General features: G+C 46.5%; 2 protein-coding genes across 2 annotated transcripts; one reads left to right on the plus strand and one right to left on the minus strand.

Annotated features, from left to right (window-relative positions):
* Positions 1 to 510: 510 nt before the first annotated feature.
* Positions 511 to 1,868, minus strand: LOC147333774 (uncharacterized). Its single transcript, XM_086287286.1, has one exon. The coding sequence runs from the start codon at positions 1,690 to 1,692 to the stop codon at positions 1,084 to 1,086; it is 609 nt and encodes a 202-aa protein (XP_086143412.1). The 5' UTR covers positions 1,693 to 1,868; the 3' UTR covers positions 511 to 1,083.
* Positions 1,869 to 9,995: 8,127 nt separating this feature from the next.
* LOC147333775 (putative C-type lectin domain family 20 member A) lies at positions 9,996 to 11,690 on the plus strand. Its single transcript, XM_086285842.1, has 4 exons — positions 9,996 to 10,467; positions 10,568 to 10,912; positions 10,998 to 11,086; positions 11,170 to 11,690. Exons 1-4 carry the CDS (start codon positions 9,996 to 9,998, stop codon positions 11,293 to 11,295), a joined length of 1,032 nt encoding a protein of 343 aa, XP_086141968.1. The 3' UTR covers positions 11,296 to 11,690.
* Positions 11,691 to 12,215: the final 525 nt, after the last annotated feature.

Consider the following 12,215-nt stretch of genomic DNA (forward strand, 5'->3'; position numbering starts at 1 on the left):
CTTAAGACAGTTGCCAACAACATCAGCAGCCTTGTTCAGCCTCAGCCAATACTCATATGGATCCTCCCGGTCCTTCGGCAGGGTGGAATAAAAGTCAGCCAGGGGCACAGACGAGCACTGGGTGGAACTAAAATGTTTGTGCAGAAGTCTGTAGATAGCTTGTGGATTACGCTGGACATCAATTCCACCATTCCTCACACCAAATTTCACAACATCTTTTGCCCTGCCTCTCAGATGCATCAAAATCTCCTCAGCTTGGTTTTCTGGAAGAATGGCACTCTTCTTTATGTAGCTCTGCATGGCTTCCTGCCACTCATCAACAGACAATGAGTCCGAACTCTCCCCCCGAAACACAGGTGAATGAATGAATGAATGAATGCTTTATTGGCCATATGCAGGTTGCCCCACAGAGGAATAGGACCCCCCCCCCCCCCCCCCCCCCCGACTTATACACACAACAACAAAGACATCACATGGGAATACAGTCGGAGATCGGCAGCATTGGGAGAATAACACTGAAAAAATTACACAACAATGGGAAAAGTACAAGAGGAAAAAAAGAGACCTCTTCACACGCTGGGCAACCTATGGGAGGACAGCATGAGAACAGGAAACAAAAAAAACTCCTCTGCACAGAGAGCACATTAATGTCCACATCACAACATCAGAGCACATGACAAGCCACAGGGGATGGATAGGGTGGTGGGGGGTAATCCGAAGGAACACAGCAGTCGTCCTGCACCATGCTATCATTTCAGCACGGCACACAGACCTGCTGTCTTCCCCCGCAGGAACAAGCATCGAAGGCGTTTGGAAGGGAGGGGGATGAGTGCGTGCTTATCAGTGTAAGTGTGTGTGTGTGCGTGTCCAGAGTTCAGCTGAGACAGTGTCCTTCGGCCTATCAGGCTAAGTAAACAGTCCTCCAGCCGATCCAGGTGTCCTTCATGGGATGGGAAGAATAGTCATCACACAGTCGTTATCAGGGAGTTGTTTTGGTGGGCTCCAGCCTTGGGCCTGAGCAGCTGGCGCCATGGTGTCCAAATGTAGAATATTGTTGATTTCTCCTTTATGCGAGCAGCGAATTTAGCACTCTGACACTGGGGCCTCGATTTCCCGTTGGAGCGCTGCGAGCCTCCCCATGATGGTATCAAGCTTCTGTTCCGTGGTGTTGTCATTCTTTTGATTCTGAGACCCCACAGCTGCAGTGAGCCGTTCTGCGATGTTATCCAACTTCCGCTCAAGTGTGTTATTGTGAGCAGGCCCCTCTCTGATGTATCCCATCATACGCTCAATGGTGTTAGTTTGAGTCTTCACGGCAGCTGTAAGCGTCTCCAAGGTGTTGACCATGCTGCGTTCGGTGTGGGAGGCCGCGCCTCGTCCCATCGCTTCAATTCCAGCGGTCAGCTTAGGGGGGGTTTGAACAGCTGGTTCCGCTCTCTTATTTCTCCGATAAGTCAGGGCCAAGCCAGCTCCGATCAGCAAGAACCCCGTTATCATGGTTCCGAATAGGTAAATATCCTCAGCGTCCTCGATAGACAGTCCCGCCAGGCACAAGATCCTCCAGGTCTGCCACCCATTCATCGTGTATCCGGCAGGGAAAGTCCCTCCAGGGCACTCGGGCTCTCCCGAGCCCAGACTTCTCGTTGAGAAGAGGGTGTCAATAGCATTCAGAGACCAGTTGATCAAATCCATAATTCTCTGTTAGGTTTTAGAGAACGACAGTGAGAGACTGTTCCAGGGAAAAGTAGTGCACACGAGACAAGACAGGACACAAGAGGCTAAGCAGGGAAGATAAGGGGAAGGAGGAGAGGAGAAAAAGTGCGACCGCCTTCACAGAGAGCCAAAGAGAGAGGTGGGTCTTTAACCTGCCGTGGAGCCACCAGCTGGACTTGAGAGAGATCTAGTGAGCGGCTGGAGGGGAGATCTGTTGTTTCATGTGTCACCTCAGGACATGTATATGTAGCAGATGCAGGGCTCAAAGTGTGTGGCGTAGTCAGGTGTCGACATGTGAACGCCATGTGTCATAATCTGTCTCACCGCTGGGTCTGGGGATCCTGCCAGAGAATGAGCGGAGTCTCATTGGAGAATATGAATGTGTAATAAAGTCATCTTTCTTCACGATGTGTTCCACAATGACTTTCTGAATTTCAGGTGGGTTGAAACTGGTTGCCGCACTAAGTGGGCTCTTTTTGAAATCAACAGGTAGGTGTGGCTCCGCACCACCTTGAATCAATCCTACCTGTGGTGGATCTTCAGACAACTGCTGGCGTGCAATCTCAGAAGTTTCAAGAAGGGGGTGAAGCTGGTTCTCCCTGTTTGGATCATCAACTTGCATGGAGGAGAGCATACATTCATCATCGGTCTCTGAACTCCCAATGATTTCACTGATCTCTGTCACCATCGACTTCAGTACCTCTTCAAAACTTTTGCCACTCAGTTTTGCCACCTGCTTTATTTCATCTAAGTAGGATTTAGTAGCACTGCCACCCACCTTGGCAGTGTAAACGCTGGAGAGAGCTCTTACATGGTATTTCACACCGGGCTTCCCTTCAACTTCATATGTGTACGGCAAAAGATCAGTTAAGGCATCAATGGAGTTACCACTTTGGTACTCGACGATCAGGTTTTTGAAAAATTCTGAGTTTGGATCTACAACTGGGACGGCTCTAAAGGTACCATACTGCTTCAAAAAGTCAAGAACCCCTTCATCATCCGATGAATTGAGTGTACCACTAACAATTACTGCATTGGGGACTTTGATACCTGAGCTCAATACAAAATCCATCTTGTGGCAATAACAAAAGATGTTTCAATGACAATACACACTTTAAGGAGGTTTCACTGCTGATATTCATGCACCAAAGAGCTCCTGGCTGGCTCGCCACTTTTGTAGCACTTACGTGGAGTTACATAAAGTACCAATGGATAATTGCCAAAGTAATAAGTAATCTGGGCTAGTATCAGAAGACTGAGAACGACTCTTAGAGCTCTGGTACACGAATGGCAGAGAAACCAGACAAACACAGTTGTGTGGCTTTAAAGTACTTTAGTGATGTTAAGCCTTGTAAAAGAAATTTGTAAACAACACAGTATCACAACAGGTTTTAACAGAATGTCAAGTATAAAAATTTCCCCCCAAAGTAGCAAAAAAAAATAGAATTAAATAAAATTGTGCACAAGTAAAAGAATTAGTCTCTTTTTTTCCTAAGTCCAAATGGTACCGGTGGGGCCCATGGCAAACAGGTGTATTCCAATAAAGTTCGTCCGACAAAGAGTGGGTGTGATTGTCTGTCCTACCGTACTACTTGTACAGTAGAGGATTGTAGTCCATCAATGGTGCAAATGAGTGTGCGTGTATATGTATATCGCCTCCTAGGATCTCGGGTTGGCTCGCCATCCAGTGAACACTGGAACACTCTGGGTTCTGGAATCGCTGACCTGGTCTTTGGATTCGTCCCATATAAAAACCTGACCTATAAACAATGGCCAAATATATGTCACGTGCCCTTTAAGGATAACTCTCACAAATTAAACTAAAGTAGTGTCACAGCGCAGTAACTACTATTCAGATCAGCTATCATCAATTCAATCATCATCAGTTCAGTCATGTTGTACAACATTAAAATATCAAGTTTCAAAGGTCAAAGTATCAATATCCAAAATTTCACAGTATCAAGGTTCAATTATTTGTAACCTGCAGTAGCATTAAAGATTATCTACAAGGTTTTAAACATTCAGGAATTATAGCCACCATATAATTCACTTTCATTGTAAACATTAATTACATCCATCAAAATAACTCACTGTACATATATATCTAATCACAAATAAATAAGTATATTACCCCTTTTAAGAAATGGAATAATATGCAAATGCTTATCAGAAATTGAACAAAGTGCAAATAATCAATTTCAATAACACGTAAACACAAGGACTCAGTCCACAAATAGGAGTATTAAAATAGACGTGCTTAATCCCGCTTGTACCATAGGCCTACTAGTACAAGTGGAAATACACTAAAAATTACCTCCAAGTGTTCAATACTGAGTATTGTAAAACAACTGATTGACATCAAAATTTAAACAGGAAGCAGGATAAAGTCTGCTTACAATTATCTCTCATAAGGTTATTTTCAGCTGCTTTAACCATTTACAACTTTTCACATGTTAATGACTTAGCTAATGATCTAACTAGCATAGCAACAGTGCGTTTCAGAGACATCGAACAACTGTACCCACACTCCGCACATCACGTGTCTGATTAGCCACATTTAGCTTACCGCCGTCGAGTGGATGCTCAGCATTTATGTGGAGCCACAGCTCAGGAAACCTCCCGGTTTCGCTCTGCCCTTGACAACAACAAGTGCAAATACATAACTTGTGAAAAATATCAGTTTAGATGGTATTTTTTAAACTCGTTAAAGGTTAATTTCTCCAGCTTACCGATAACAAAGTTTTAGTCCGTCTGCTCTGTTCGGCTGTAGAAGCAAGAGACTGAAAACTTGGGAGCTGGTACTAAGGAGGGACAAGAGCTGCCTAGAGCTTCACCGATTGGCTGACGTGCGAGGAGTGGAGTAAAACAATAGGCTCTCAACAGAGCTCATCAACCCTCTGAGAAAACTTAACCCTTGTTTGACCAGAGCATATCATATATAATCTGCATCCCTTCTATGTTTAAATAAATATTTTGATCTCACTTCACTTTCATTAACAGGGACGGTAAGAACAGAACAATGAACATTAAATGTTTCAAATTTTCTTCTCTTTTTGTTTGAGATGATTTTAGGAACTGGGTTACATAGTGATGATGCCACAACCATACATGCCAACCCTCCCGATTTTTCCGGGAGAATCCCGAATTTCAGTGCCCCTCCCGAAAATCTCCCGGAGCCACCATTCTCCCGAATTTCTCCCGATTTTTCACCCAGACAACAAAATTGAAAAACCATATCGCAGAATTCATAGCGCAGCCAAGCCAATTCCAGTTTCCAACAATGGCGGCAGCTGCTTAGTTTTAATATTACTCTTATTTCTCTTTCTGGGTCGCAAAAAAAAGAATGTAGCTGTGTAAACTTCAAATATCTGAGCCGACCGGCACATCGTCTTCAAACCCCCGCGGTCTTTCGCTACTCGGGTTAAACATGATATATAAGTCACTTTGATAACTTAAAAATGTTCTTGTTTGGCTTTTTCAGTGTTTTACTTGTTCATGAGTAAATCGGTTTGGCTGAGATTAAAGTTATTAGATTAGATTAAATTAAATTAAACTTTATTAATCCCTCAGGAGGGTTCCTCTGGGTTTTCACACAGCTGAATAAACGTCAAACAGAAAACTAATTAAACAAAGTGTGAGCGCCCGGTTATATTTTAGATAGCAAGGAGCAGACAGCAGAGTTTCACTCCACCGAGGGAGCTCCACCCCCCCAACAGCCCTTTTGAATGTCTCCCTATGGCCACAACACCTCACTTTTTTGTCACATGTATCGCAAACCACGTCTCAGCTGTTTGTGGAGGTAAAATACGTCTGCACATGACATCAACTGCGCTCAGCCATTGTTGTGAGTGCGCACGCCAAGGGGCTGTGAGACATTTATACAGCCGTATTTTGCACATGACTATGAAAGGCGGGAGAGGAAGTAGTTCCTTTGAATGCAGACAATCCGAATGTTATAGTTTCTTTCCACTGTGTTCCTGTTAATGATAAACTACAAATTTACTCTAAATTACTAAAATATCAATATTTTAATGTGAGAATCGATTCTAGAACTCCCTGATCTTAACCCGAGCGGTGCTTTGTTATTGGACTTCTGTGCTAATCACAGTTTGGCCATAACGAACACCCTGTTCGAACATAAGAGTGTCCATAAGTGCAGGTGGCACCAGGATGCTCTAGGCCGTAGGTCGATGATCGATTTTCTAATCGTATCACCAGACCTGCGACCATATGTTCTGGACACTCGGATAAAGAGAGGGGCTGAGCTGTCAACTGATCACCACCTGGTGGTGAGTTGGATCAGGTGGCGGGGGAGGACGCTGGACAGACCTGGTGCACCTAAACGCGTAGTGAGGGTGTGCTGGGAACGTCTAGCAGAGGCCCCAGTCCGCGAGATCTTCAACGCACACCTCCGGCAGAGCTTCAACAGCATTCCGAGGGAGACTGGGGACATTGAGTCCGAATGGACCATGTTCAGCGTCTCCATTGCCGAAGCTGCTGCATTGAGCTGCGGCCGCAAGGTGGTTGGTGCCTGCCGTGGTGGTAATCCCCGAACCAAATGGTGGACACCAGAGGTGAAGGGAGCCACCAGGCTGAAGAAGGAGTCCTATCGGGCTTGGTTAGCCTGTGGGACTCCGGAGGCAGCCGACAGGTATCGACAGGCCAAGCGGAATGCGGCTCGGGCAGTGGCTGAAGCAAAAACTCGGGTGTGGGAGGAGTTCGGAGAGGCCATGGAAAAAGACTTTCGGACTGCCTCGAAGAGATTCTGGCAAACCGTCAGGCGTCTCAGGAGGGGAAAGCGGTGCTCTACCTGCACTGTGTATAGTGCTGGCGGAGCGCTGCTGACGTCGACTGAGAAAATTGTCAGGCGGTGGAAGGAATACTTCGAGGACCTCCTTAATCCCACTGACACGTCTTCCGAGGAGGAAGCAGAGTCTGGGGATGAGGGGAATGACCCGCCAATTTCCGGGGGCGAGGTCACTGAGGCAGTTAAACAACTCCTTGGTGGCAGAGCCCCTGGTGTTGATTAGGTCCGCCCCGAGTTCCTGAAGGCTCTGGACGTGGTAGGGCTGTCCTGGTTGACACGCCTCTGCAATGTTGCGTGGAGATCAGGGGCAGTACCTGTGGACTGGCAGACCGGTGTGGTGGTCCCCATCTTTAAGAAGGGGGACCGGAGGGTGTGTTCCAACTACAGGGGGATCACACTCCTCAGCCTCCCGGGGAAAGTCTATGCCAGGGTGCTGGAAAGGAGAGTTCGTCCGCTAGTCGAACCTCGGATACAGGAGGAACAATGCGGTTTTCGTCCTGGTCGCGGAACACTGGACCAGCTCTTTATCCTCTCGAGGATACTTGAGGGTGCATGGGAGTTTGCCCAACCAGTCTACATGTGTTTTGTGGACTTGGAGAAGGCACTCGACCGTGTCCCTCGGGGTGTCCTGTGGGAGGTGTTGCGGGAGTATGGGGTGTCTGGCCCATTGCTACGGGCCATTCGATCCCTATACAACCGTTGCAAGAGCTTGGTTCGCATTGCCGGCAATAAGTCGGACTCGTTCCCGGTGGGTGATGGGCTCCGCCAGGGCTGCCCTTTGTCTCCGGTTCTGTTCATAATTTTTATGGACAGGATTTCTAGGCGCAGCCAAGTGGCGGAGGGCTTTCGCTTTGGTGGCCTCAGAATCTCATCTCTGATTTTTGCGGATGATGTGGTTCTGTTGGCTTCATCGGGTGAGGGCCTCCAGCTCGCACTGGAACGGTTCGCAGCCGAGTGTGAAGCAGCGGGAATGAGGATCAGCACCTCCAAATCTGAGGCCATGGTTCTCAGCCGGAAAAGGGTGGAGTGCCCACTCCGGGTCGGGGATGAGTTCCTGCCCCAAGTGGAGGAGTTCAAGTATCTCGGGGTCTTGTTCGCGAGTGATGGGAGAAGGGAGCCGGAGATCGACAGACGGATTGGGGCTGCAGCTGCAGTAATGCGGACGCTGCACCGGTCCGTCGTGGTGAAGAGGGAGCTGAGTGTAAAAGCGAAGCTCTCAATTTAACGGTCGATCTACGTCCCTACCCTCACCTATGGCCACGAGCTGTGGGTAGTGACCGAAAGAACGAGATCGCGGATACAAGCGGCAGAAATGAGCTTCCTCCGAAGGGTGGCTGGCCTCTCCCTTAGAGATAGGGTGAGAAGTTCGGCCATCCGGGAGGGGCTCAGAGTAGAGCAGCTGCTGCTCCACATCGAAAGGAGCCAGCTGAGGTGGTTCGGGCATCTGACAAGGATGCCCCCTGGGCGCCTCCTGGGTGAGGTGTTCCAGGCATGTCCCACCGGGAGGAGGCCCCGGGGCAGACCCAGGACACGCTGGAGAGATTATATCTCTCGGCTGGCCTGGGAACGCCTTGGTATTCCCCCGGATAAGCTGGAGGAGGTGGCTGGGGAGAGGGAGGTCTGGGCCTCTTTGCTTAGGCTGCTGCCCCCGCGACCCGGCCTCGGATAAAGCGGATGAAGATGGATGGATGGATGGATGGATGGATTCTAGAACATAAATGACTGGTATCGGAGGAATCGATATTTCAGGATCGATCCGCACATCACTACCGGGTAACAAGGAAATTACATCATTTACGTAGATTACTGATTGGCAGCGCTAACTTGAAATTTTAAGTTATTTTCTCAAAATTTTGAGTTAATAAGTCAAGGTTTCGAGACTGATTAAATATAATGGGGTCGGCGGACGCGCCCGCGCGTCAAAATCAAGATGCAGCGCGTCAGAGTCTCCATTTCAACTTGGGTTGAAAGTGCGGACTTCAAACTATATACCATTTTTTGAATTATATGATAATAAAATGATAAAAAATACACGCCTCTGCAATGTTGCGTGGAGATCAGGGGCAGTACCTGTGGACTGGCAGACCGGGGTGGTGGTCCCCATCTTTAAGAAGGGGGACCGGAGGGTGTGTTCCAACTACAGGGGGATCACACTCCTCAGCCTCCCGGGGAAAGTCTATGCCAGGGTGCTGGAAAGGAGAGTTCGTCCGCTAGTCGAACCTCGGATACAGGAGGAACAATGCGGTTTTCGTCCTGGTCGCGGAACACTGGACCAGCTCTTTATCCTCTCGAGGATACTTGAGGGTGCATGGGAGTTTGCCCAACCAGTCTACATGTGTTTTGTGGACTTGGAGAAGGCATTCGACCGTGTCCCTCGGGGTGTCCTGTGGGAGGTGTTGCGGGAGTATGGGGTGTCTGGCCCATTGCTACGGGCCATTCGATCCCTATACAACCGTTGCAAGAGCTTGGTTCGCATTGCCGGCAATAAGTCGGACTCGTTCCCGGTGGGTGATGGGCTCCGCCAGGGCTGCCCTTTGTCTCCGGTTCTGTTCATAATTTTTATGGACAGGATTTCTAGGCGCAGCCAAGTGGCGGAGGGCTTTCGCTTTGGTGGCCTCAGAATCTCATCTCTGATTTTTGCGGATGATGTGGTTCTGTTGGCTTCATCGGGTGGGGGCCTCCAGCTCGCACTGGAACGGTTCGCAGCCGAGTGTGAAGCAGCGGGAATGAGGATCAGCACCTCCAAGTCTGAGGCCATGGTTCTCAGCCGGAAAAGGGTGGAGTGCCCACTCCGGGTCGGGGATGAGTTCCTGCCCCAAGTGGAGGAGTTCAAGTATCTCGGGGTCTTGTTCGCGAGTGATGGGAGAAGGGAGCTGGAGATCGACAGACGGATTGGGGCTGCAGCTGCAGTAATGCGGACGCTGCACCGGTCCGTCGTGGTGAAGAGGGAGCTGAGTGTAAGAGTGAAGCTCTCAATTTAACGGTCGATCTACGTCCCTACCTTCACCTATGGCCACGAGCTGTGGGTAGTGACCGAAAGAACGAGATCGCGGATATATATATATATATATATATATACACATATATATATATATATATATATATATATTTTTTTTTTTTTTTGATAAACAAAAAAAGTGATGTTCCAAAAATGTTGTAATGGTTGCACTAAACATAGTTGTTGCATTTTGAGTACAGAGAAGAGAAAAAGAAATAGAATTAAAATATAAAAGATATAAAAATATAGCTCATTCACCAGCAGGACCTTCTTTTATGCAGTGATATGAAAAAGAAACTTCAATCAAATGTGTTGAACGGAGAAATGTGATAAACTAAATATTATATAAACTAAAAGGACAGAAATCTCTGTAAAAATGTAAGATAAGAAAGTAAAATATCTCAATAATCTAGGTAATATAAGTATAACAAATTATTTTTGCTTTTACTTTCTGCCTCTGATAAACCTCCATTAAGTATGACTATTTATATTGTCTTTTCAGTCTTTTTCAGTGGTTTGTCTAACAGCCCAGTTTCCACAATAAAAAACTTTTTATTTTTCTCAGGAGGACTTTCCACTCTTCCTCCCCACTCCAGAGAATACCAGTTTGTGAACCAGCTGAAGAGCTGGACTGAAGCTCAGAGTTACTGCAGAGAACACTTCACTGACTTGGTCACCATCTACAACAGCAACATCAACCAACTGCTTCTCTCAATTTCACCAAGGATCAGTACTTGGGCTTGGATAGGGCTCTATAATGATCGTTACAGCTGGAAGTGGTCCATGGAGGGAAAACTTTTTTATGTTGGCAGTACACATGAATTTTTGATCTGGGCTAACGGCCAACCAAACTGTGTAAATGCAAAGGAATACTGTGTGGCTCTTCAGGGACAAACACAGATGGATGATAGACCCTGTGGAGATTCTTACCCTTTCCTGTGTTACAATGGTAGAAAAAAAGATTTGTTGCCATAGTTACCCTAAAATTTCATGATATTCACAACATGTTTTTTTTTTTTAAATTCTTTGTTTCTTTTAATCTTTTACAGCCAAAAATACAAGTTACATCTTAGTGAAGGAGAGCCGCTCCTGGTCAGCGGCTCAGTCGTACTGCAGGACATACCACACAGACCTGACCAGTATAAGAAGCAAAGAGGAGAAATCCAACATCACGCTCACTTTGAATGGATCAGGGGTTCAGTATGTGTGGATTGGCCTCTACAGGGATCCCTGGGCCCCCTGGTCTGACAACACAACCTCCACATTCACTAACTGGATGTCTTCTGAGCCTAATAACTACCTTTCAAACCAATACTGTGGAGTATTTAATTTAATGTCAGGGAAATGGGATGATAGCAACTGTGGCAGCAAAATCTATTTTTTCTGTTTCACAGGTGAGGTCCAGAACGCAAACACTGTAAGATCCTGTCATCATGTAAAACACTAATGTTTGTGTTGTTATATGTGGTTCATTTTTAGCAGTGACAAAGCAAACAGTGGTGAAAATGAAGCTTCAGTCAGAGGCAGACATGCACAGCACAGAGATCCAGCAGCAGGTTTCACAGCAGGTCAGCAGTTCAGTCACCAACACAAACTTGACACAAGTTCAAACTATGCTTCATGTTTTTCATCATCTGCACATTTTGTCCAGCTGTCAGGCCTCATGCTGTCAGAAGGACTGACAGACTTCAGGATTCGTTGGAGGAAAGTCCAGAGTTACCGTGACGACCAGTCAAAGAAGCAGGATGTGGACGGTGGCTGCAAAACTGAAGACTGACTGGACTGAACCACTTCATGTGTGAAGTTAATAACATGCTGTGCTGAGCTGTCTCATCCTTTAAATCTTTCAACATTTCAGAGTGTAAAGTTCCACCAACAGCTCATTTGTTCAGCTGCAGTTGTAGTTTGGTAGAAAGTCTTGAATCAGAGGTCCACTTACTAGTTTTCCTGATAGGCTCTAGTCTCTTGCTTTGTTTTGCAGTGTCTCTTTCAACACTTTAGACTCTGTCCTTCTGTGGACGTCACTGCACAGGCTTTGTCTGTGTGCAGTTTATTAGGATCCATAGTTCTGTTTCATCTGACAGCAGCCTCTGCTGACTTACACAAATGATGGAGAAGAAAGTGAGGAGAGCCAGAGATCTGCTTGAGGAGGTCAGGGGGGACAACAAAACATTGTACTGTTTATGTCCTGTTTCTACTTCTGCTGTTTGAAAACTATAACAGCCATGAATTCAGTTCAATTCAATTCAATTCAATTCAACTTTACTTATATAGCACCAAAATAAGTCACCTCAAGGTGCTTTATATTGTAAAGTAGACCCTACAATAATAAATTCAGAGAAAAAAACCCAACAATCATATGACCCCTTATGATCAAGCACTTTGGCGACAGTGGGAAGGAAAAACTCCCTTTTAACAGGAAGAAACCTCCGGTAGTACCAGGCTCGGGGAGGGGCGGGGCCCTAGTAAGAACTGCAGGTGGTGGGTAAAGTTTGTGCTGGTGTTGCCATAGTTACTGTTGTGGTCTTAGTTTTGACTTGTATTTTCGCCTGTGTTGACATGTTTGTCTACTTTTGTTTTTGTAGCTTTCAGCTTTCTTCATGATATATTTGAAAGGGTTTTAATGTGTTCTGTGGTTTCATTCATGTTTTTGTGTTACAAATAATACACAGCTATTTGGGTTGAAAACGATAAATC

The sequence above is a fragment of the Aulonocara sp. 'chitande type north' Nkhata Bay genome, linkage group LG3 (genome assembly GCF_057382095.1).
Source record: "Aulonocara sp. 'chitande type north' Nkhata Bay isolate Kocher_YH1m ecotype deep benthic linkage group LG3, A_spYH_male_GT1.1, whole genome shotgun sequence".
In the NCBI taxonomy this organism is placed as follows: domain Eukaryota; kingdom Metazoa; phylum Chordata; class Actinopteri; order Cichliformes; family Cichlidae; genus Aulonocara; species Aulonocara sp. 'chitande type north' Nkhata Bay.